At 36.2% G+C, this 27473-nt stretch overlaps 1 protein-coding gene across 1 annotated transcript in view; it reads left to right on the plus strand.

The window, feature by feature from the left end:
- COMMD1 (copper metabolism domain containing 1) overlaps positions 1 to 27473 on the plus strand; it is a 173010-nt gene that overhangs the window by 79362 nt on the left and 66175 nt on the right. The window contains 1 exon segment of the mRNA NM_001003055.1: positions 1052 to 1333. Within this exon segment, the coding sequence (NP_001003055.1) occupies positions 1052 to 1333 (282 nt within the window).

Below are 27473 nucleotides of genomic sequence, written 5' to 3' on the forward strand. Positions count from 1 at the left end.
ATTGAGTTTTTTGGTATCTGAAGGTGGAAAAAATGCTGAAATAGCATACACAATTGAAGAAAGGTTTACAGGAACAGGTTTACAGGGCCTTGGAGATTATAGAGCAAGGAATTCACTCCCTTAGAACCCACTCTCTTGTCTTCATTCTTTTTATTGCAGGTAGGCTTTTGCCAAAAGATCAAAGAGAGCAGTCTGCATCCTAGTCATATATTCTTCTGATACTATGACCCCAAGAGGCAAGACTGTTTCTTCTCCTACTCTAAATTGGGAGATTGATTTGGATCAGTTGTTGTGTCCAGAGAGAGGAGGATACTATGCTTTGTCTGGTTTGGAGCTCATACCAGTCCCAGTGGCCAGGAGAGGATAAGGATATACCAAAGAAGAGGCAAGGAAAATCTTGAGACCAAACCATTAATAGTCACTGTCCTCTCTAAGGCTCCATTGCGACAGACATTTGATGATTTTCTGCTTCAGTTTATATAGCAGCTCACTGTTCTCAAAACAGCAATGGCAATTAAATTTTAAAAATTTATGGAGAAACAGAACTATTATTGTGAATGAGCCATTTGGCTAAAGATGGACTTAAACAACTGACATAATACATTCCTTTAACAGAATTTACTTAGTGCTTCTATGGACAAGGCATTATACAATTATAGTATATCAAACCAAGCCTGGCTATAAGCCATTGTGAAATTATGTAAGATTTCCTCAGAGGATGAATTAATTTATATTCTTGTTTTATTATTTAGTTTATAAATTTTTTAAAATTATTTTTTCACCATGGAATTTAATATTTCAGAATTAGATTCTAGTTATTGATACAGAATTTGAGTGACATGGAATTTTTAACAGGTAGCTTTTCTGATACTAGATACTTGTAAAAAGAATATTTTTTTTCTTTTAAAGAGCTTATTCTCATTACTGTCATTGATGACCCTTCTTGAAAGCTTATTCAGTGATTAAGAATCATTCAAAATATGACCTGCAGTTAAGAAGCTGGGTTTTTTTCTAGTTATTTATTACTTTATTACTTTTTCTGTCATTATAGTCGATTGCATCTGCAGACATGGATTTCAACCAGCTGGAGGCATTCTTGACTGCTCAAACCAAAAAGCAAGGTGGGATCACATCTGACCAAGCTGCTGTCATTTCCAAATTTTGGAAGAACCATAAGACAAAAATTCGAGAGAGCCTCATGAACCAGAGCCGTTGGGACAGTGGGCTTCGGGGCCTGAGTTGGAGAGTTGACGGCAAATCACAGTCAAGGCATTCAGCTCAAATACATACCCCTGTTGCCATAATGGAGCTGGAAATAGGAAAAAGTGGACAGGTAAATCAAATTTCACTTTCCTTTTGTAAACTCTGTTTCCCATTACATGTTAGCAATATGTCCAGATTGATTTTATGTAACTGTCTTTTTTGCAAGATAATAATAGGAAAAACTCTTTTCCTAGAATCCCTTTTCAGAGATAGAATCATCTGAAAATTTGGATATTCCCAGTTGTGGATAGAATCTGGAAACCAACCTCATGGTCCTGGCATCTATCTCAGAAGAATAAAATAGATCATTGAGGTGATTGAACAGAAGTTGGCCACTACTCCGTTTTGGTTAGATCTCAGAATTCTTGGCATTTGGTCGAATCTCCAAAGCAATGATAGAAATACTAAATAAAGACCAAGAATTGAGATTAAACAACACAGAGTAAAACTGTCTCACCCAGTCATCTTTATTATTTGTGCTGCTGAAGCGAGCACACCCAGTTATCTTTATTGGCAGTGTATCTTAATTGTAGTAATATATTTGTTCCTAGAGACCTTAAATGTGCAATCTCTGTCCTTAAGGCTACAAATAATTTTTAATTTGATCTTAATTACTTACAAAGTAGTTCCTTTTTTTTCTTGAAGTTTCCATAGTCATTATAGCGATAATTTTGGCATCTACATTGTTTTTCTTGAAGTCATTCAGTTTGTGCTTCAGATGATTGCCAGATCAGACTTTTAATAACCTGGTGTATGCCTTTTGGGAAAAAGGGGGAAAAAAAAAAAAGCAGCAGCCATAATTAGGAAGAGAAAACCCAGATCACTGAATTAGCTAACCAGATTTATTTTCAGATAAATAATCAAATAAGTGCTTCTATTACATCGTATAATAGAAATTAATTTTTCTTCTAGAGATGAGAGCATTTTTTTTTTAGTTGTCCATTTCCCTCACATATTCCTTAAGTTTCTTAGGAGTTTTCAGTGTTTATAGTTTTATAATGACACTAGTTTTAATTTAAAAGGTAATTCCTTTAAAAAAATAATTTTTTTTCAAAATACATTTGGAGAATCTTTTATACAGTTATTGTAAAATAGTGCTATTGCCTTTATTGACTTTGGTTTGTCTGACCCTAAAGTCCATTCTCTTAACCATTGTCTTACATGGCCTTCCTTTTACTGTTCCTAGACCAAAAATCTGACAGATAAGAAAGGTGTGATAACATGTAGATATCTAAGTTTCACTAACCATTTGTATAGGCTATTCATTTTTTATTTGGCAATAGTGATTATTTCATTTTTTTGTTTTTTAGTATAGAACAATTTTGTCAATCTGTAAATCTAAACATCACTACAAATAATTTGTTGACTAGCTTCAGGGACATTTTATGACCAATTAGAACAAGTCGGTAAGTTTTTTTAGGTAGCCAGATAGTTTTTGCTTGGCAACCATATATAGTGTCTGTCATAAGTACTCAACTTTGTTGTAGCTCAAAAGCAGCAACAGACAATGTATAAATAAATAGTCATTGCTATTGCTAGAAAGTTTACCTGTCATAATATAATCAACAAATCTTAGAAGTCAGAGAGTCCTTAAGCACTTAGCCAATGAGGTAGTATATCCCCATTTTCTAGAGAAGGTATCTGAGGTAGATTTATGACTGCCTTTAAACAGAGGTAATATGTGGTAAAATGAAAACAAAAATGGAGATCACTAAACTGATTTTTTCCAAAAACCATTGACACTAACATTTAGGAGCCAAAAAAACATGTTAGTAATATAATATGGTAGTAAACAGCATTGATACTGAAATTGCTCTTTAACCCACAAAATCCTTTGGGTGCAAATATATTCTTGAATCAAGAGAAGTTGTAAAGAAAGAAGTAAACAGTAATACAACCTAGGCTGGCAATAAAATATACAGCTCAATCCTACAGGATTTTTTTTGTGAAAAGAGTATCAAAAAATTGAATATGCCCCAAACTAAGTTCCTCATATATTTCCCAAACCTGTTGCTCCTTCATTTTCTTTTTCATCTCAGTTAGTGACACCTCCATTCTTCCAATTTATGTCTTTTCTTTTTCTCACACCCACATCCATTCCATCATCAAATCCTGTTAGGGTTAATTATAAAATACAGCTAAAGTTTTACTGCTTCTCACTACTCCCCCCTATTCTGTTCACATCTCCAACACTTGTGTCTTAGATCGTAACAACATCCTCTCAACTGGTCTGTTTGCATCTGCTCTCTATCTTTAATTCTCAACACACAGTAGTATATCAACAGAGTGTCTCTCTTAAAGTATAAGTCAAATAATGTGTATTCATGGCTCTCATCTCACTAGTGGCTTGCTATCTCAATCAGATTAATAGGTCTTTCTCTCACTCACTCTTCTCCAACTAGACCTAATGGCCTCCTTTGCTGATTTGTGGAACATGCCAAGCATGCTCCTTCTTTACGATCTGTGCATTTGCTTTTCCTTCTCTCTGGATTGATCTTCCCTCAGATATCTGTAATAATAGCTTTTCTACTTTCCTTACATTTTTTTCCCCCCAATTCACCTTCTCAGTAATGCTTTCACTGGGCACTTCTCTAAAAGTTCAGTCCTCCGCTTCCTGCTTTATTTTTTAAAACTTCATTGAGCTATAATATCCATACAGTAATCTGTATGCATTTGAAATACTCAATTTGATTAATTTCGGCTGGTGTATAAACTTGTGACATTACCACTATAGTCAAGAGACAGATTGTGTCTATCAGCCCCCAGAAGTTTCCTTGTGCTCCTTTATAGTCCATCCCTCTCTCTACCCCAATTCCTAGGCAACCAGTGATACACTTTTGTTATCATAAATTAGATGTTTTTTCTGTATTTTTTCTTCCTGCTACTTATTCTAACTGGTATATTGTATATTTTGTTGTACTTTTTTTTTTTTTTTTAATTTATGATAGTCACAGAGAGAGAGAGAGAGAGAGAGAGAGAGAGGCAGAGACATAGGCAGAGGGAGAAGCAGGCTCCGTGCACCGGGTGCCCGACGTGGGATTCGATCCCGGATCTCCAGGATCGCGCCCTGGGCCAAAGGCAGGCGCCAGACCGCTGCACCACCCAGGGATCCCTTTGTTGTACTTATTAATCTTATCTTGCCTGTGCTCCACATTAGCATATAAGGCGGCAAGAGTTTTTACTGTTTTGTTCACTGATATATCCTCAAGGCCGAGAATGCTGTCTGGGACACCATGTTCAGTAAATATTTGTTGAAGGAATGAATGAATCCCATAATCCATTTTTTACTAAGAATCTAGCATGTGTCAGACTCTGTATAGGTGTTGGGGATATATCAGTGAATAACATAGATGAGTCCTTTATCTTATGGAGCTGACAGAAAAAGAAAAATAGTAGTAATTAGTGTAAAAAAGTATATCAGAAACTGAAGAATCTTACCAAAGCTCAGAAGAGGGAATAGCCCTCTTTACCCAGGAAGTTGAGGAAGGCAGTTTGGAGCAGGTAACATTTGCATTTGATTTCTCTGACAACTTCAGCTCTCCTATTCAGAGCTGAGAGTCATCACTAAGAAAAGTTGGTACAGGCAGTACAGATTCTTTAGAGTTTATGAACATATCTTTTCATTTAACAGATAGGTGCGACCTTTGGTAGGGTTTAGTACAGGTTCCTGATGATTGGCATTTCTTTTTTTACCACTTCCTACATGTTGGTTTTCCAGTTTCTCAACCCACAGGCAGTAAGAAGGTAGCAAGAAGTAAATTGGCAGAAAAGTTATTGCAAGCAAAAGCAAGATTCATTTAGTGCAGTGGTCTCAGCATCACTGAATATCAGACTTACCCAGGGAGCTTTAAAACATTATGAAGGCCCAGATCCACCTCAAAGTAAGGGGCTACTGCTTTAGCTTGAGTGAGGAAAGGCTTTCTAAGGAGGCAGACTGATCTGGAAACACAAAAGGCAGAGGAAACAGCAAAGGCAAGAAATTGGCTTTGGTAAGAAATTTGGATTTTTATTCTAATAGGAAACCATCGAAAGGAAACAAATAAATGATGCAATGTGATCTATGTTCTTAGGATAAAAGGATCACTTTGACTCCTGTCTGAAGGATGGATTATTGTACAGTCCAGAGTGAAACCATGATACCAGTATACCAAGAAAAAAGTCACTGAGGTCAAACTTGGTTTTTTGCACATTAAAAGTAATTTTCTTTTTTGCTTCCAAATCTCCATGTCCTAGTATGTGGGTAAAAATGGTATCTCAAGGTGAAAACAAGCAAAAACCAAAATGTTCCATCCTTCATTCTGTTAGCAAGGCTAAATATCCAGAATGAAGAGAACCAAAGTTAATACTCCACTTCCAAACGGGGTTATGTAGACTTTTGACAATCTTCATTCCACATTTCTACCTTTGTTCCACAATTTTGACAGTTCTCTTTTTTAAATCTATTGTAACATCTTTCAAAATTTGTCAAGCCAGAGATAACTAATAAAAATCAGTATTGTGCCCCTTCCTCCTGCCGCCCCCTCCTAAAAAATTGAAGCTAGGAGAACACTTAGAGGGAGCTCTTGTAATGGTCTAGGTGAGATGATATTAGCAGAGCAGATGGAGATAATTTTAGCAGTCAAGGTAGAAAGAAGTGAGCAGACGGAAGAAATATTGAATGTAGATGAGTTACCTTCGAGATGAGTTGGAAGGCATGTGGAAAAGGAAAGAAAGTGAGGAAATAGAGATAACTCTGGGGTTTTTGCATGAATATGTTAGTGTAAATTGATGATCCTAGTGTTTAATACTCTTATTGCTAAGTTGACCATCCAATACACAACTTGCTTTTTTTTTGATAACTATAATTAGCCCTTCCACTTGGGAAAAAATAAATTAAAAGAAATTATTTAGTATTCGGCAGTTAAGAAAATGCTGTTTCTAAAAAAAAAAAAAAATGCTGTTTCTGCTGAAGTAGTTTTATTTTTAAACTCCGAATTTATAAAGAGATGCATTTGAGGTTACTGAGCATAATTCTTTTTTTTTTCTGAGCATAATTCATAATAGGCTTTGAAAGAAATCATTGTTTCTTATGATGTATCCTTTTCTGTATGTATATTATACTTCAATAAAACAATTTAAAGGGGGAGAGAGAGATTTAAGTGTTTGTCTTTGTAAATTCGTTGACCCTGTGAGAATGGGGCTTTGGCACTGCTAAAATACTCAGCTTCTGACTAGTAGCCTGCCAACAGACAGCCCCTGGTGTTGGACTTATTTCAGCTTGTTGCTGTTCAGACTCTTTGGTTCTATTCTTGTGGACAGATGGGGCTCTTGAAAGGAAGCCAGGAAACCAAGCCTTAATAGGACTTGGAAATAATTTTTAGATGTAAGTTCTTTGTACTGAACTCAGGGTGACAGTATATCCTCCTCAGCAATGTTGAAACTGCTTGTGTTTGTCTAGTATTTGTATATTGGCTAGTTGGCTGTGGGCTTCATTCCATGTGTGCCACTGCTCTACTGCCAAGATGAGCGTAGAAGGCCTCTGGCCCAACCTCGCTCTTACCTCTTGTTTTTTATTGTGTAAAATATACATAACATAAAATTTATCATTTAGCCATTTTTAAATGTAGAGTTCAGTGGTATTAAGTGCATTCACAATGTTGTGTGACCATCACTACTGCCTATTTTCAGAACTTTTTCATCATCCCAGACAGGAATTCTATATCCATTAAACAGTAATTCCCCATTCTTACCTCTCTCTGGCCCTTAGTAACCTCTCTACTTTTTTACCCATAAACTTACCTATTCTAGGTACCTCTCATATTAGTGGAATCATACAATATTTGCCATTAGTCTGGCTTATTTTGCTTAGAATAATACCTTAAGATTCATTCATGTCACAGCATGTGTCAGAATTTCATTCCTTTTTAAGGCTAAATAATATTCCATTATATGTATGTACTAGATTTTATTTATCCATTAATATATTGATGGACATTTGAGTTGTTTCCACCTTTTGGCTATTGTGAATAATGTTCCTGTGACATGGATGTGCAAATATCTGTTTGAATCACTGCTTTTAATTCTTTTGGGTATATACCTAAGAGTGGAATTTCTGAATCATATGATAATTCTATGTTTATGTTTTTGAGGAACTTTCAAACTTTTCCATGGTGGCTGTACCATTTTAAATTCTTTCTAGCCATGCATGAACATTCCAAAGTTTGCACATCCTTCCTCCCTTCCTTCATTTCTTCTTTCCTTTCTTCCTTCCTCTTTCCTTCTTACCTTCCTTCTGTCTTTTAATAAATTGCCATCCGTGCCTGGGTAGCTCAGTTATTTAAGTATCTGGCTCTTGATTTTTGCTCAGGTCATGATCGCAGGGTCACAAGATCAGGCTCTGAGCTGAGCATGGAGTCTACTTAAGATTCTCTCTCCCCCTTTCCCTCTGTCCCTTGCACCCCACCTGCTTGCATGTTCTCTTTCTCTTCTCTTAAGAAAAAAAAAAATATATATATATGTATACACATACACACACACACTTATTTCACCAGAGTGCCACTAAGTTGCTGACTAACCATTAATTAATTGCCATCCAAATGGGTATGAAGTGATATTGTGGTTTTGATTCCTTAATGATTAGTGATGTTGAGTATCTTTTCATATGCTTATGGCCCATCTGTAAATCTTCTCTGGAGAAATAGGTATTCAAGACCTTTGCCCATTTTTTAACCTGTTTTGTTGTTGGTGGTGATGGTGTTATTGAGCTGTAGGAGTTCCTTATATATCCCAGATATCAATCCCTTACAGATATATGACTTGCAAATATTCTCTCACATCTAGTTGGTTTCCTTTTCACTTTTTAGATAATATCCTTTAATGCACAAAAATTTTTAATGTAGTCTAATTTATCTATCTTTTTTTCTTTTGTTTCCTGAGCTTTTGGTGTCATAGGTAAGAAAGCATTGCCAATTCCAGTATCATGAGACTTTCCCCCTATGTTTTCTTCTAAGAGTTTTATAGTTTTAGCTCTTATATTTAGGTCTTTAATCCATTTTAACTTAATTTTTATATATGGTATAAAGCCATTCTTAGCACTTTTATATGGATTTTAAGAAATGATTTCTCAATTGGAGAAGGAGAGAGTGAGACTTTTGAACTTGGAAGTTAAGTTTCAGGTTTCTCATTTTTCTGAGATAGCTCTATGTGTAGTTAATTAAAGGGAGCTTAGTAGTACCCTCAAGATGCAAGTAACATTAAATATGAGTGGCAGTCAATAGGAACCAGCTCAGATTAACTGCTGAATAAATTCAACTTCCTATTTATTGCTAGGGTTATTAATGTAAGTAGATTAGAGGAAGTCAAAAAACAAAGGAAGTATAGCTGGATTTTAATAAGTCATTTGATATTATGGTTACAGTAGAGAAGCATGAACTGAATTATGATGATAAAGCTAGTGAGTACATAGCTAAATGAGTGGTCACATCCAAACAACGTGTGTGTGTGTGTGTGTGTGTGTATTTATTTATTTATTTATTTATTTATTTATTTAAATATTTTATTTATTTATTCATGAGAGACAGAGAGAGAGAGAGAGAGAGGCAGAAACAGAGGCAGAGAGCGAAGCAGGCTCCATGCCGAGCCCGACGTGGGACTTGATCCCAGGTCTCTAGGATCACACCCTGGGCTATAGGCGTCACTAAACCGCAGAGCCACCCGGGGTGCCCCACATCAAACAATATTGATTACAAAATGAGTTTGATCTGTCATCCTGTTGATACTTCCTCCCTCATACATTCTCTTTGTTTAAAGAAAACAGTCCTAGTCATCTAAGGATATAATTTTAAGTTTCCATGCCCAGTTACCTATTTATATTGTACAGTGCCAACCAAGCAGAACTGTATTTTTCCATACATGTGTGTCCTTTCCTGTTGCTGCTTGGAATGCTCTTTATCTACTCTCCGTTTTCACTTGGTAAAAATCTCTCTTCTTCATAGTCCATAATACTGAATACCTCTGTTTTGAATTCCTCTCCAGTTATGTCAGCTGGCTCTGATAATCTGAATTTTCAGGATATTTTGAACTTTTCTTTAGTGTTTGATATAACTTAGATTAAAAGATAAAACAGGGGATCCCTGGGTGGCGCAGCGGTTTGGCGCCTGCCTTTGGCCCAGGGCGCGATCCTGGAGACCCGGGATCGAATCCCACGTCGGGCTTCCGGTGCATGGAGCCTGCTTCTCCCTCTGCCTGTGTCTCTGCCTCTCTCTCTCTCTCTGTGACTATCATAAATAAATAAAAATTAAAAAAAATAAATAAAAAATAAAACAAAACAAATAGAGCAAAACTAATTGTACTTTAAAAAAAAAAAAAAAAAAAGATAAAACAGGGCAGCCCAGGTGGCTCAGCGGTTTAGGGCCGCCTTCAGCCCAGGATGTGATCCTAGAGACCTGGGATCGAGTCCCACATCAGGCTATCTGCATGGAATGGAGCCTGCTTCTCCCTCTGCCTGTGTCTCTGCCTCTCTCTCTCTGTGTCTTTCAGGAATAAATAAATAAAATCTTAAAAAAATAAATAAAAGATAAAACAGAGCACCTATATTAGTTCTAACTTAAGCAAAAAAGGAGGTTAGTGGGTTACATACTTAAAAAGCCCAAACCTGGTTCTTGGCTTTAGATATCTCTTGGCTTTGTTCATGTCATTCTGTAAACAAGCTTACTTCCCATGGAGGTAAGGTGATGGTTATCAGGCCCAGACTCATCTTTTCAGCTTAGAAATACCAGGGGATAGAGATGCTTCTCTCTTCCCAGTATATGTGTGTTGATTAAAGACTGATCCTTATTTTTCTTGCTTAGGTCACATGGCTTCCCATGGAGAAGTCACTATTTACAGGAATTAGGGTAATTTAAGCTTACAGTATATCTAGCTCTTTGACCAAGGGCAAGGTAAAGTGTAGATTGACAGCTGATACTACATGGAAGAGGTGAGGAGTAGTTTCCCAAAGAAATTAGAGATACTGGACAAGCAAAATCAATATATGTCCACTACACTATCTTGTTAGTTTATACCTTCAGTATATTTTTAAATGAATTAATAAGGGAGAGAATCCATATATTAGTTATCTACTGCTAATAACAAATTACCCCTAAAATAAGGGTCATAAAAACAGCAAGCATTTATTATCTCACATAGGAGTTGGGGTAGGAATTTGGGAGGAGTTTAGCTAAGTGATTCTAGCTCAGGGTTTCTATTATTGAGTTGCACTGGATATTGCCCAGAGCTCTAAGGATTGGGGCTAAAAGATCTGCCTCCAGGTTCACTGGTGTGGCTGTTCAGAGAGACCTCAGATCCCTTCTGCTTCTTGCCCATAGAGTGACATAGCTACTGGTTTCTTCCATAGTGAGTAATCCAGGAAAGCAAAAGCAATCAGGAATACACAGTGCTTATGACTTAGTCACTGACTTGTACTCCATTACTTTTGGTGAAAAAAAAAAAAGCATGTCACTGTTTTTTGTTTTTTGTTTTTTGCTGGGAAATAATGAGGAATAGAGCAGTATAACAAGTACAGAATTAATGAAGTTAGCTCTTGTTACATTTTAATTTTCATCCATTTAGCAATACACTAGGTGTTTAATATAAGAATAGTAATAGCTGTTATTTATTATATCCTCATCGTGCTCCAAGCACTGTTCTGTGCATCGATTCATTCAGTCCTATTTACCAACCCTCTGAAATAGGTATGATTTTGGGGGCAAGGGAAGGGAAGGCTGTAGATTAACTGTATTTTAATAATTTTAGATTTACACAGAAGTTGCAGAGATAGTACAATGAATTCCCTTATTCCCCTCATCCAGTTTTCCCTTGTTAACATTTTGTGTTACCACAGTACATTTATTTGTAAAAATAAAAAACTAATACTGATATATTGTTATTAGTTAAACTATAGACTTTATTTTTATTTCACTAGTTTTTTCCATTAATGTTCTCTTTCTGTTCCAGGATCCAATTCAGGATGCCACTAAGTTGCTGACTTAACTACTTAAATTGCATTAGTTGTTATATGTCCCTAGTTTCCTCTGATATGTGTCAGTCTCTCATCTTTCCTTATTTTTCATGATGTACAGTCTTGAAGCATGCTGGCTGGATATCCTGTAGAATGTCCCCCAGTCTAGGCTTGTCTGTTGTTTTTCTCATGCTTAGACTGGACTTATGGGTCTTGGGAAAGATTACAACAGGGGTGAAACGCCTTCCTCATCACACCATACTCTAATAGGATACATGCAATTCACATGACCTGACTGTTGATGTTAACTCTCATCACACATTAAGGTAATGTTTACCAAGTCTCACATTGTAAAGTTAACCATTTTTCCCTTTCCCTACTCTGTTCTTTGGAAGTTACTTTTTAGTATTGTAGGAACTGAGTCACTAAGTCCAGCCCACACTCAAGGGGAAAGGAACTAGACTCCACCTTTTGAAGAAAGTGCAAAAAGAATTTGTGAACATAATTTAAATCACTACAGTACATTCGTGGCCAAAATTATTGATGTTCCTCTCACATCTATAATATACTTGCCCCCTCCCAATATCCTGCAAAAGTCACTCCTTTTATAATATCTTAAGATCCAGGATATCATTATCTAAATTAAGTCTAGGTTTGGATAAAGCATAGGTATAGGCTTCAAGGTGTGTTTCCTTGATTTCAGCTCCTTGAGTACATTACCTCTCTATCTGAAGATCCGTGAAACCAAAGAGGCAAATTATTTGCTCTCTACACACTCAGAATACAGTGATCAGGCTGGACAGACTAAGTTAACCACTGCAGACTGTCTTGTTCAAAAAGAGTGAAAATGTCACAAAGGTGCCATTACTTCATACCACTTCTGAAATATAGCTAGACACAGGTTGGTAGTTCTTTGATTAGAATTCAAAGTCTGGGAATTTCTCCATGGCTCTTAGCTTCTCCTCCTGGGCTTTTGGTTCTACACTTTGAGTTATCTTTCCTTTTTTGTGAAAGGTACCTGTATTTGCAGTTGTGTAGTTTTCTCTATCCATTTCCTGCTTGCAGATGTTAGACACTAAAGGACTCTTCATTTTGTACTGTTTGTGTTTCTTTCAGTCCAAATGGGCAGTGTTTCTCCCCATATAATTCTCCTGAAAACTTTATGGATCTTCTATAAATCATTTGAGCATACTCCATTAGATAGAAGCCACACTTAGAAATCTCTGCGATAAGCCATTTTCTACCTTGGGACTCTGCTAAGGGACATTGGCTTTTCAGCTTTGTTGGAAGCTCTAGTGTTTGATTAAAAGAATCTGTGAGTTGTACTTTAAAAATCTTTAAAAGGTCTTTTGTCTAAGTGCATAGTACTCAGAAGCACCACCTCAGAGCTTTCTGAAGTTATGACAAAGAATTTTGTAGCTACATTCTCAACCTCATTTCTTAGACCATGTTTTTTTGGCAATGCTTTGAATTTGAACTTGGCCGGGAAGCCATTTCTTATTTTAATATTGTTTGCATCTGGAGAGACTGAGAATCTTCAAGCCAACAAATTCTGGCTATTTTTTTGCTGAACTGTTCTTGAGATGTTTATTAGGAATTTGGAAATCTTTGGTCTGGGTTTCATTGGTGTGTAGGCTTGGCAAAAAGATAGGTCTGGGAATTATGAGTTTTTGTTTAGTGGTCATTGAATTCAAGAAAGTATTGAGGAGCAGAAGGTAGGCCAAGAGCAGAACTTTGAGAAATAGGGACCTTTAATGGGCAAGTGAATAAAGGCTGTGAGGGAGGTGAAGTTGGAGTGGGTCATTGATAGATTAGAGAAATGAAGATTATGAATGAAGAAATGAAGCTTACAGGATTGGAGAAGAAGAAGACAATGGCATGGCCTCAGTTATTTTATATGCTGAATTTGATGGAAAATTTTTCAGTTTCTTCTTCATATAAACTCTTTGAGTCAAGGAGATTAATGCCTTTTATATCATAAAGTTTATAACATTAGCCTTTCAATAAAGATGGAAACTTCTTTCCAGTTTATCTAGTTTTTCTTTTGTAATTCATGCATTTGGTGTCACATCTAAGAATCCATTGCCAAATTTGTGTCACTCCTATGTAGCTCTTATAGTTAGCTCTTTGATCCATTTGAGTTAATCTAGTATATGAATTGAAGTAGGAATTGAGTGAATTTTTCTTTTTGACATATATTTTAGGTAAAAGAACCCCAACCTATGAATGTGTAAGTTTACTCTTATATGGAGGACAGGCAGTGTCTAATTCAGGGTGTAGGTTATTTATTAATTTTTTTCTATAATGTAGTTTTTAATTCTTCTGTAGGTCCCTAAGAAAGTTACTAAACCACAGTTCTTGAATTTTGTTTTTTCTTTTTTCTTTTTTTTTTTTAACGTTTTGAATTTTGATTGTGAAGGAGGATAGTTCTAGAAGTGTAAGTCAGATGTTCTAGGATCAGTTTTCTACTATTATTTACCAGTGCTTCCTCTCCCTTCACATGAAATGGGGACTGATGCACTTGATGAACAAATCATGAGGGTAAAGTATTTCTAGTGGTATATTCAGTTCTTTTCTTTGGAATGTGCTTTAATTCTAGTCTCAGGTTTTTATTTGTTTTTAACAACTGGGTGGGGGGTACTTCTGAATAACATAATTCTTGCAAATTCATACTTTGAACCTCCATGCTCCAGTAGAAGTGACAAAATAAACAATAGAAACTCAAAAGACATAGTCACATTAAAAAGAGACAGACTTGTCTGTGAACTTGAAATGGAAGCAGAGCGAAATGATGCATGGGGTTAAAGCCATGGGTCTTTCCATCTCCATTGTGAGTGTTGGTAGCTGAGGGTTTGGTTTCTGTGCAGTCAAGGGAAGTAGTTGTACTTCGTGGACACCATTTATATTAAGTTTTTAAAAATATCCAGATCACTTAAAAATATGTGCATAAAATTCAGAATATTAGGTACCTGACAAGTAAGAGAGGAAAATGGAACAAGGGATTTAAAAAAAAAAACATAGTGGCTTTAACAGTGTAAACTTTTATTACTTAAAAAACATGGAAAACAAAAACTGAGTTGTGCATGTGTTGTGGGAGTACTCATAGGAATTTAGCCTAAGGAAACAATCTGAGATTCAACAAATATTTATTTATGCAAATATTTATTTATGCAAATATTTATTATGAAATTTCTGTGGTAGAAAATTAGAAACAGGGGCGCCTGGGTGGCTCAGTGGTTGAGCATCTACCTTCGGCTCAGGTCGTGATCCTGGGGTCCTGGGACTGAGTTCCACATCAGGTTCCCTGTAGGGAGCCTGCTTCTCCCTCTGCTGATGTGTCTGCCTTTCTCTCTATGTCTCTCATGAGTAAATAAATAAAATTTTGAAAAAAAATAGAAAATTAGAAACAACTGAGTGCACACTAATAGAGGAATGAATGGACAATGAGGGAAAATAAGGGAATAACCATATAAATGGTTATGTCCACTTTATGAATAAATACTCTATAGGCATTAAAAATTAATGTTTTTACAAATCATTTAATGAACAATTATTTACAATCTTTAATTGGAAAATATCCATTTAATAATGTTCAGTATGGGTGAAAAAGCAAAATACGTAACTGTATACATAGTATAATCAAAATTAAAAAAAATTTATTCTGGTAAAATACGCATAACATAAAATTTACCGCTAATGACATTTTAGTACATTCACAGTGTTATGCAACCATCATAATCCAAATTTTATAAAGTTGTGTTTTGCACAAATGTGTTTGCACAGGAAAAAAAATAATACACAAAACATGTTTTAGAAGATTATTTTTGGATGAGGGGATATCTGTATTTTTTATTCTATATCTTTTTTAGTATTTTCCATCTTTTTTGTGGTGAAAATGCTTTGTTTTCCTATTCCTAGAAAGTCATTCTAAGATTAAATAGTAATGCTTATTTCTTTTGTTTTTAATCACTTTAATAAAATGTTTTTTTTTTTTCATTTTGTTTACTTAAAATGTAGAAAAGGCTAGTAGGCTTGAATAATTTGCTTAGGTTAATAATAAGGAAAAAGGTTAATTGAGATGTTCAGTGAGGTTTGGGATTAAACTTTGATAACATTTCAGATTTTTTTCTTGGATATTGGACAGCATTCTCAGAAGTTAAGATTACTATTTCATTGAGGTTTTCAAATTTATTAATAAATATATCTATATAAAAATATATGTAATATTAATAAGTATTTTCTGGTTATAAAGTGCTCTTCCTATATGTTTTATGCTATAATTATATTTAGGTGATGAGGTTAGAAGAAATCTTTGCACTGTGTTTGAATTTAAGTCTGCTGAAGACAGTATTTTGTTTTACTTGCAGTCTGCCCAAAGAAAAGCTAGACTTGTGATTTTTTTTCAACTAAGGAGATGCCTACAAATTTTTAAATTACAAGCCTAGTGAATTTCCTTACAGTATATGTGATTATACTCTATCCATAAGTAAATTATATATAGATCCTTTGCTGTTGATGGTTACTATAGAGAGCTTAAATAGGAATTTTGTATTGAATGTTTTAGGAAGAACTTTGAAGTTATTCTATGCATATGTCAGAGTATCTTCTTCAGGGCCCGTCAGCCCTATATCAACACAGTATTTTGAAAATTTAGAATATTTACTATAATATTCTTTTCTATCCAAATTACAGAATACCACTCAGACACGTAGTTTCTTTTCCTGTCAACTAAGATTTTTTCTCCCAGTTTTATTCAGATATTGTTTTTAATTTAAGGTGTACAGCATGATGATTGATACTGTATGTATATTATGAAATAATTATCACAATAAGGTAAGTAAATACCCCTATTCCCCATAGTTACCTTTTTGGGTGTATGTGATGATAATATTCAAGATTTACTCTCTTAACAACTTTTGAGTCTATAATACAATATTGTGGGATCCTTGGGTGGCTCAGTGGTTTAGCGCCGCCTTCGGCCCAGGGCATGATCCTGGAGTCCTAGGATTGAGTCCCACATCAGGCTCTCCTCATGGAGCCTGCTTCTCCCTCTGCCTGTGTCTCTGCCCCCCACTCCTCTATGTCTCTCATGAATAAATACATAAAATCTTAAAAAAAAATACATTATTGTCTATATAATGTGTTCTCAATGCTATACTTTAGATCTCTAGAATTTATTTATCTATAGCTGGAATTTTGTATCCTTTGACTAACACCTCTCCATTTCCTCTACCTCCCAACTCTTGGCAACCAACATTCTATTCTACTACTCTCTACTTCTATGAGTTTGGCTTTTTTGCTCATTTAAGTGAGAACATGCAATATTTGTTTTTCTCATTCTGACTTGTTTTACTTGGCATAAGACCCTCTGAGTCCATCCATGTTGTCGCAAAAGGCAGGATTTCCTTCTTTTTTTTGTGGCTGAATAATATTCCACTGTGTGTATGTGGAATATACCATATTTTCTTTATCTATTCATCCATTGATGGCACTTAGGTTGTTTCTATGGCTTGGCTATTGTGCATAATGCTGCAATGAACATGAGGGTGTAGATAATCTCTTCAAGATAGTGGTTGCATTTTCTTCAGATATATACCCACATCTGTGAGATTGCTGAATCATATGGTAGTCCTATTTTAATTTTTTGAGGAACCTCTGTACCATTTTCTGTACCGTAGTAGCTGTACCAATTTGTATTTCCATCAAGAGTGCATGAGGGTTCCCTTTTCTCCAAGCCTCTCCAACATTTGTCCCTTATTTTTGTTTTGTTTTGTTTAATTTAAAAAACCTTTTTTTTTTTAAATGATAGCCATTCTAACAGGTATGAGATGATATCTCATTGTGGTTTAATTTGTATTTCCCTGATGATTGGTGATATTGAGCATCTTTTCATGCACTTATTAGCCATCTATATGTCTTTTGGGGAAATATCTATTTAGATCTTCTGCCTATTTTTTTTTTCTGCCTATTTTTAAACAGATTGTTTGGGGTGTTTTTGCTTGTATGAGTTCCTCATATATTTTGGATACTAACCTCTTATCAGATAAATTGTTTGTAAATGTTTTCTCCCATTCTGTGGGTTGCCATTTCATTTTGTTGATTGTTTCTTTTGCTATGTAGAAGCTTTTTAGTTTGATACAGTCCCACTTATTTATTCATTCAGTCAAGGTTTAAAAATCCAAAATAATTGTCACACATGGGCATTCAACAAGAAGCACTCATTAATGTTGTCATAAAGTCTGTTAGTTCTGTTCTCTCTCTCTGAGCAACCTAGAATTTTCCTGTTTCCTGTGTAATCTTGATGCTTTTTAAAAAATTCAACCATAGAGAAGAAAGTAGAGGAGGGTGCTAAGCCAATATTTATTGTTAGAATATCATTTGCTATTTGACAGATAACCAAAAGCCCAGTAGGGATGTACTGTTCTTATCTCTACTTTGCACACGGGGAGGCTTGGGCATGAAGAGGTGAAGTAATTTGCCCAGGATCATACAACTAGTAGAATAGGGAGCCAGAATTCAGACACAGGCCTGTTTGAGTCCAGTCAGACCTTATGTTGTAACTCAGCAACCCATTTAGCTACCTTTGCTTTGTGATCAGTGACTTTTCTCACTTGTAGTCATGCAGGACTATCTTCTTTTGGAGGTATATCTTACCCTTTGATACTAAGGACACTGTGTTCTCTAGGGAGAGGATACTGTGAAAGATATAGGGAAAAGGTTGCAGATTCTGGATTCTGACATTATTGGATTTAAAATCTACCTCTGATGGGCCACCTGGGTAGCTCAGTCAGTTACGTATCTGACTGTTGATTTCAGCTCCGGTCATGATCCAGGATTGTGAGATGAGCCCTGTGTCTGGCTCTGCACTGGGCGTGGAACCTGCTTTAAATTCTCTCTCTCTCTCTCTCTCTCTCTCTCTCTCTCAGAATAAATAAATAAATAAATTCATTCATTCGTTCATATTCATTCATTCTACCTCTGATACTTACTAGCCAAGTCACTAAACCTTTTAGACATATCTCTACAGTAATTTTTTTTAATGAGTTGACTGTTATTACTAATCTGTAGAAGAACATAGGTAATTATTCTACTAAGAATGATTATTGTTTGGGGCATCTGGCTGGCTCAGTCAGTAGACCATGCAACTCTTTTTTTTTTTTTTTTCCATGCAACTCTTGATCTTATGAGATCAAGCCCCATGTTGGGCATAGAACTTACTTAAAGAAATTTAGGGGTGCCTAGGTGGTTCAGTTGGTTAAGCGTCTGACTCTTGATTTTGGCTCAGGTCATGATCTCAGGGTTGTGAGATTGAGCCCTGTCAGGCTCTGCGCTTAGTGCAGAGTCTGCTTGAGATTCTCTCTCTCCTTCTCCCACTGCCTGTCCCCCTTCTCACGCTTTCTCTCTCAAATAAAATCTTTTAAAAAATTAGTTTTTAGGGATCCCTGGGTGGCGCAGCGGTTTAGCGCCTGCCTTTGGCCCAGGGAGTGATCCTGGAGACCCAGGATCGAATCCCACGTTGGGCTCCCGGTAAATGGAGCCTGCTTCTCCCTCTGCCTATGTCTCTGCCTCTCTCTCTCTCTGTGTGACTATCATAAATAAATTTTTTTAAAAAAAATTAGTTTTTAAAAAGAGTGATCATTGGTTGTTTTTTGTTGTTGTTTTGTTTTTAGTAACATACCCTATATAGGGTTGTTTTCATTCATGATTTTTGTAACATATATCCAGGTAAAACTTACTGGCAACATGGAAATATCTCCTTTAGAACCATGTGGAGGGCAGCCCGGGTGGCTCAGTGGTTTAGTGCGGCCTTCAGCCTAGGGCGTGATCCTGGAGTCCTGGGATCAAGTCCCACGTCAGGCTCCCTACACGGAGCCTGCTTCTCCCTCTGCCTATGTCTCTGCCTCTCTCTCTTTCCGTGTCTCTCATTAGTAAATAAATAAAATCTTAAAAAAAAAAAAAAAAAAGAACCATGTGGAATATAGTTTCTCTGCCTGTTTTGGAAATATTTAAATATTTTTTAAAAAATTAGCATAATTTTGTGACAGAAAAGAACATCAGTGTTTTCACGTCCTTTGCCTTAATCTAAAAATGGGTAGCAATAGTAACTAAGTTGATTTCCTAATTTTGATAGTACGGGTTAGCCTGTTTGGGGCATTAAAGGAAACAGCAGAGTGGAAAATCTTCTTCACTTTAGGGGTGCCTGGGTGCCTCATTCAGTTAAGCGTGTGCCTTGGACTCCTTGCCCAGTAGGTAGCCTGCTTCTCCATCTTCCTCAGCCTTCTACTCCCCCTGCTTGTGCTCTCTCTTTCTGTCAAATAAATAAATAAAATCTTAAAAAAAAAAAGAAAGAAAGAAAGAAAGAAAGAAAGAAAGAAAGAAAGAAAGAAAGAAAGAAAATCTTCGCTTTAGAATAGTTTACCTTAGAGACAAAATGACCATACCAGAGTACTCGGGAAGAACAGAGTAGGAACTAATAGTCACTAGGGAGAATTCTGCTGATCAGATGACTTGCCTGATTGTGGTTTTCTGGAAGAATCTTTTCAGGGGGAGGTTTCCAGCATGATCACTCTGTCTTTAAGTTTCTGCACAGGTGTGCAGTAAGGTTTTATTTTTCCAATGGGAGAGGAAGGGAAATCACTTTTTCTTTTCTCTTTTCTTTTCTTTTCTTTTCTTTTCTTTTCTTTTCTTTTCTTTTCTTTTCTTTTTTCTCTTTCTTGATTCTATTTATTTGAGAGAGAGAGAGAGCAAGCACAAACAGGGGAGGGGCAGAGGGAGAGAAAGAGAAGCAGGCTCCACACTACGCAGGGAGCCTGACACAGGGCTCCATCCAGGACTCCGAGATTATGACCTGAGCCAAAGGCAGATACTTAACTGAGGAGCCACCCAGACAACCTGGAAGTCATTTTCTGAGAGAAGAGAGGTGATGACTTTCTCTGAGCTTTTATTGATTTTCAGTTTTGACACCCTTTAATTTAAGGTATGCGAATAATGTAACAAAATATTACTTTTTTAAAAATTGGCTTTTAATGCTTTACTAAGCTATAAATGTTTATCTTTTATAATTCAAGAATCCAATGGTTTTATTAGCACCATTATTTTGATAGTTTTTTTTTAATTGACTGATAAAGCTATTCGATTTTCATCAAAATCTTCAGGTGGATTATTTTGAAGCAAATTCCATAAATCATTTATTTGTAAAAATCATGTGTCTTTATATGTACAACCACAACACCATTATCTTATCAGTTGTCTGACCATTGTTACAGTTTCCCAATTGTATAACTTTTTTAAAGAGTTGTTTTGTTCTAGTCTACACATTACCTCTGGTTGATATGATTTTTTAAAAAATATTTCTTTGAGAGAGAGTGTGGGAGAGGAAGCAGCAAGGAGGGGCAGAAGGAGAGGGAGTCCCAAGCAGACTGTGCCTTATGCACAGAGCCAGATCTGGGGACCCTGAGATCTCATGACCCTGAGATCATGGTCTAAGCTGAAACCAAGAGTTGGTTGCTTAACCAACTGTCCCACCCAGGCATCCCAGTTGATATGATTTTTGAGTCTCTTTTATTCTGTAGATCCCCCCTGTCCTGTTTTTCTCTCTTATAATTTATTTGTTAAGAAATTGGGTCATTTGTCCTGTGAAGTTTCCCAAGTTCCAGATTTTGCTGATTGCAGCCCCACGAAGTTGTTTTTTCTGTTTGTTTGTTTGTTTGTTTGTTTGTTTGTTTGTTTAAGATTGTATTTATTCATGAGAGACAACCAGAGAGAGGCAGAGACATAGGCAGAGGTAGAAGCAGGCTCCTCGCAGGGAGCCCGATGTGGGACCCACACACTGAGCCAAAGGCAGATGCTCTCAACTACTAAGCCACCCAGGCGTCCTCATCCCCATAAAGTTCTTAATTTAGCATGTTTCTCTGACTCCTGTATATCCTGTTAGATCTAGAGAAGGGTTCCTCAATCTCTACTCTTGCTTTTTTTTTTTTTTTTCTGAATAATTTTTTTGTTGTGAGGAACTGTCCTGTGCATTGTAGGGTGTTTAGTACCAAGCTACTAGATACCAAGAACACCTTCCCCACCTCCCCAGTTGTGACCACCAAAAATGTCTACAGACATTGCAAATGTTCCCCAGGGGCAAAAACTACCCCCATGAAGAACTACTAATCTAAGAGGCTTGATCAGATTTGGGTACAGTGTTTTGGGAAGAATTTTTCATCTGTGGTGATGGTGTTTCTTCTTTTCTCTGGGCACCATTTTTTTTTTTTTTGTCATATACAGTCTTTCAACAGAGCGTGTACTGAAATTAAAGTACTCACTGATGCTGTAGAGACCTTAATTTTAACATTTGACATTTTCTTGAGCATATTATATAGTAATATCCAAAATATATTATTTTACCATTTATTTTGAGCTTTAGAAAGAACCAATGTATTTTACAAGCCTCCAGGATTTCAATGTAGGTTTATAGTTTATATATGCAGATGATTCTTTTTATTTTAGTATTATCTTAACAAAGGACCAGTTTTTCAAAAAATCTTGATACCTAGTATCATTAGAATTCCAAATAATTAATGAAAGGCTAAGTATATCTGTGAGGTGTTGTGAAATGTTTTCTCAGTTTTTCATCTCCTGACCATGTTGGTCATTGCCTCACTACTCTTTCAGCTTTCTTAGCAATTGATCTTAGTTTCTTGACCTCTTAACTGACTATCCTTTTCATATTTTATAGCACTGAGAATTTGCTTGCTCTAGTTTAGAAATAAAAAAAAGAAGCATCACATTCATCCCCCTTTTCTACCTGTTATCTTTCCTCTTAGGAACTGTACTCAGTCTGGCCCCACACCTGCCAATCCCAGCTCTGGTTGGGTTGCCTTTGCTTTTAGACTTATTTTTTTACTTCCCTCTGTAAATCCGTATAGTAGTTTGACACAATCAACCCAGATTTTAGTGAACCAGTTCTCATAAGATGAAATATGATTAAGTCCTAAATAAATGCTGCTATGTTAATGAGTACTTTTTCTTTTTTAATCAAGTTTGCCTGGAAATTCAAATGCATTCAGTAGATACTGTTTCATATTTAATCCTTTAAAGGATTAAACTCTTATTAAAGATCATAGATATTTTTTCATCCCAATTATTGGCTTGACTGAAACATTTTAAGAAGCATGATACTCATTGGTAGGATACAAACAAATAACATAATTTGTCTGTAAATGTGCTTCACCAGTGAAAGTTGTTGGTAATTAAAAATTTATTAACTTGTATATGGTTTTTCATTTTTACATTAAACTGAAGAGCCAGGGTATCATCTTTCATTGAGTTTATCTTTTCTCTGGAGGCCTATTGCTATTTATGTTAAATTTTATTTGGTTTATTTTAATGATGCCACATTCATACTAATTTTTGTTTTTGAAGACCTTTATTTTATGATGTTTGGTGGGTTTTAAATTAAAAATGGTTTTGCATTCTGAGAAACAGTTAAGAATTTAATATCTAGTGAATAATGAAGAAAAGGCTTGGATGGTGAGACTCCAGTGATCCTTCCTCTGATCATTTGTCTGATGTAGGTAGAAGCTGTGTTGTTTCAGTTTCTTTTAAATTTTCTTTTATTTTAAGAACATCTGCTATCACATTGATAATAATTGATTATTGCTGCTATGGAGTGGTCCTTTTTACTACGTGGTTCATTTTTTCTTTACAGTCTTCAGTGCCTATACAGGCACTTTGGTTTGTATGACACAGTCTAATACTTAATTACATGTCCCTTTATAATTTGTAAGATTTTCTACCATATGGTTTCTTATCTCTAGGTAAATTTAAAATTTTTTGAGTACAGGAATTGTCTGATACATATCTTACACTGGACAGATAGAAAATACTTAGAATATGCTGTTGATTAATTGGCAGATATTTAAAAACTGCCCATAATACACAGATTTTGTGAAATTGGTTTTAGGAAGAATTACTTCAAATTTCTCTGTTCTAGAAACCACTGACTCATGTGCTATGTCTGCTTTTCAAAACCCTAAGTGTGTTCTTTGAAATTGAAAATGTTTACTTTAGTGGAACCACTAGGCTCATATAGACTTCCCCTTGCTGCTCTTTTTATATTGGTTTAGCCTCTTTAAAACAGGGCAGAAATAAAAGTATATTACCTTAAGTCTTCTTTTTTAGATTCCTGGGCCATTTATGACTTCCCTATAGTCAGTTTTTTTGCTTTACTAACTTCAAAAGAAGACATCAGTCTAACAGGACCTGATTTACTTCCCTACTTATTGGAAATAATATCTGGTATAAGAGCTAATTTACCAGAGGTGATGAGGAAACCTCATGAGGTTAAATGATTTCTGCTGAGAGGATATGCTTTTAGTTACACTTCTACTCAGTTTTCTCCTTGATTGGTGAACAAAGGCAAATGTGGTATATTTTGCGGGGAGTGAAAACGTTGAATTAGGAGAGGGAAGAACAGAAAAATCTCTTCTCTAAAAGTTACTTCTTAAAAAGAAGTGCCTTGTATAGTAAGAATTCAATATTTGATTGTTTAAATTGCCCTGCTCTCAAGTTGCTACATTTAGTTGTTAAATTTGAGTCTCAGTAGTTGGCTAGCAGATATAGTAGAGATCACATTATAGGAGGGACACCCATAAAAGGGTGCGAACGCCCACCTCTAAGTTTTGATAAAAACTGGTTAGAGGGGTGCTGGGTGGCTCAGGTCATGATCTCAGGATTGTGTGTCAGGCTCTGGGCTCATGGGGGAGTTTGCTTGAGATTCTTCCTCAGCCTTCTGCCCCCCTCACTCTCTTTATCTCTCTCTCTCCCTCTCAAATAAATAAATTAATCAATCTTTAAAAAAATAACCCTTCTCTCTGCACATTCAATCCATTCTCCTTTCCCTTTGGACTGGCTGCTTTTGCTTGCTCCACATCGTTTCTTTTTTTTTTTTTTTTTAATTTTTATTTATGTATGATAGTCACAGAGAGAGAGAGAGAGAGAGAGAGAGAGAGACATAGGCAGAGGGAGAAGCAGGCTCCATGCACCGGGAGCCCGACGTGGGATTCGATCCCGGGTCTCCAGGATCGCGCCCTGGGCCAAAGGCAGGCGCTAAACCGCTGCGCCACCCAGGGATCCCTCCACATCGTTTCTGTATGGATAATTCTCTTGTCTTTTCCAGCCATTCTCCTCTTCACAACCTTTGGTTTAACTTTCCACTAGTAACTAATAAACTCTCCTTCAATATCTCCCACGTGTTTCCATGCTCAGCTCATCATTTTATAATTGAGCCATATCTGCCTCGACAAGGAAGTTGTTTGACTATAAAATACATAGCAGTTGCAGTATAATAGGCAGTCCCCAAAGTTATGTTTCATGGATCACTGGTAAACTTTTCTCAATGTACATAATACCAAAGTGTCTTTGCACTTTGACTTAAAAGGAAAACTCACTTTAAAAAAAAGTCTCAAAAAAAAACAAAAAACAAAAAAACAAACAAACAAAAAAAAAAAAGTCTCATTCTATGATTGTGAATGCTAGACTGTTAGAGCTCCAATTTAGTCATATACTAAAGAATCAGGTCATACTCTAGGCAGACTCTAGGCAGTTAGCACATGAAACCAGTTCACATGCTTTATCATCATCCTTTTTGTTCTCAAAACAGCCAACAACAGTTCTGTATAAGATATTTCACATGTTTAATTCTTTCAGTTCTTCTAGCAAGCAGGAAGCTTAGAACAAGATTTTAGTATTTGGTTTAGATAACAATTGCAAATAGGAGCACCTAGCTGGCTTAGTCAGTGGAGCATGCGACTCTTGACCTCTTCAGGGTTTTGAGTTCAAGTCTCCTGTTGGGTGTGGAGTCGACTTTAAAAAAAATTTGTGTGTGTTAAACTACTTGCAGTTTCAGGTCACTACAGCACAGACCTCTGCAGCACAGGGCCTTTGGATAGAGTGGAGTAGGAATTCACTGTTACATGTTTGAATGGATTATATGCTGATACATATTCTTTCAAAATGACAATACCTCTCATGTAATGCTTTCTCTGAAAGTTTTTGTAATATATCTCCCCACTCTTTTTTTTTTAAGATTTTATTTATTTATTAATGAGAGAAAGAGAGAGAGAGAGAGAGAAAGAGGCAGAGACACAGGCAGAGGGAGAAGCAGGCTCCATGCAGGGAGCCAGATGTCAGACTCAATCCTGGGTCTCCAGGATCACACCCTGGGCCAAAGGTGGTGCTAAACCGCTGAGCCACCAGGACTGCCCCCCACTCTTATTTTAATACATAATTTGTTATGTTAGAATTGAAAGCTCAAATGAAAAGTTGCTCAGGCAATTGAAATACGTTTTTTTGACATTGATCTCTGATCCGTGAAGATTTTCAGTTCTATTATGTGTAATGTTGAAAGAGAGCCAGAGATTGTGTATAAAATTGGGTATAGGATAGGATGGTTTCTCAGCATAAAAATGCAGGGATTTTTCTTCTTGAATTAATAATGGTAAGTTAAAATGGAATCTTTTCAAGTTTAGTTAACAAAGATAAACTTTCTTTTTGCAATGACAGGTTGGTAAAAACGGGTATCTTTCTTTCAACTGTACATTGTTTTACAAGTTACATGATATTTAGTACTTTAAATCATGCTTTGATGTATATTATCATGAAGTTAGTGGTATAGCTGTTAGAATCCCTTAATTAACAAATGAAAAGGCTGAGAGACAGAAAAAAATATTTGCTTTAGCTACCATGGGTAATTTGTAGCACAGGCAAGAAGAAAACAGTTACATTCCAGTTTGCTATCTTTTTTGGAAGACCACAACCACAGTCTTTAAAGTGTTGGCTATTACAACTTTAGGAATATTAAATGTTACAACTATAATGAATATTTTTGGGAAAACAGTTTATTGGGCATAATGTATTTGGTAGTAAGAAGGGAATGGAGCTGATAATGGCTTTTCTGGAACTGATGCAAGAGCTAGCTATAGGGGTTTTTCTCTGACCTTGTTTGATTTAAACTTTGACATCCTCAGCTCTTCTCTGATGCTTTTTGTATATGTTTTTGTGTGTGTGTGTGTGTGTTTTTAAGATTTTATTTTATTTTTTTTAATATATGAGAGACACAGACTGAGAGAGAGGCAGAGACACAGGCGGAGGGAGAAGCAGGCTCCATGGAGGGAGCCCGATGTGGGACTCGATCCCTGGTCCTCAGAACATGCCCTGGGCTGAAGGCGGCGTTAAACTGCTGGGTCACCGGGTCTTCCCTCTTTTTGTATATGTTGTTCTCATTGTTTGGTGGCTTTGTATATACATTATTAATCATCTCTGTCCTTGTTCTGTTCTGAATTTTAAGGTTTATTTTCAAAGGTAAATTAAGTTTGAAGTTTGCTTTCTGTTTGGCACTTGGGATTAGTAAACTTGACCTGCTGGTTGATTACTTACTGCTTGAATCCTGGATAGTTTGTACTGATATTTTAAAATATAGTACTTCTTTGTTTTATGAGCCTTGTTTGTGCCTTTGGCAGTAGTCCTTTTGCAAAAGCTCATGAAGTAGTGATATTATAATGGTTTACTCAAGTGGGTGTCGACAAGAAGTTTAAAGCTCTACTTTGCCCTCAAGTACATTTATTTATGCCTATTGTTGAGGAAGAAAAGTTTTCCTTTACTCTTCAAGGTTCTTTTGGGTGGTCTAAGAATTAAACTGACGTGAGATAGGTTAACAGGAGAAAAATTAAATTTAATTACTTCCATAACAGGCTTCATAAAAAAATGAGGCCCACAGGAAGTCAGGCCATTGAGGTTAATATAGCACCCAGAGCTAAGGAGAAAGGGGTAGGGGTCTGGAACTTCAAAGGGAAGAAGACCATTCACAGAAAGATGAAAACAATTACATGTTTGGTAAACATTTGCTGGACCATACAGAAACCATGGGACACAGAGGAATTTTAACAAGAAGACTGCTAAATTATTCCCTGTCTACCACATTCAGTCCATATTATGCTGTAGTTAATCTGTGGTGATAGCTCCCTTCCTGGAAGAGGTCCTCTGTCTAAATTGTTTCAGGCAGTTAGGGGGGAATGTTTAATTCTTTCCAAGACTTTTGTTCTTAATCAGCCTAAATAGTTCACATGCCAAAGAGACATATTTTGGAGTGGTAAATTTTGCTACCCTACACTGTAAGTGTTGTTGCCTTTGCTTCAGATGTGAGTCCATCAATAGTGTATGCTGTTCACCATTTACATTTCAGGAACTG

Source organism: Canis lupus, chromosome 10, assembly GCF_011100685.1.
Source record: "Canis lupus familiaris isolate Mischka breed German Shepherd chromosome 10, alternate assembly UU_Cfam_GSD_1.0, whole genome shotgun sequence".
NCBI lineage: Eukaryota > Metazoa > Chordata > Mammalia > Carnivora > Canidae > Canis > Canis lupus.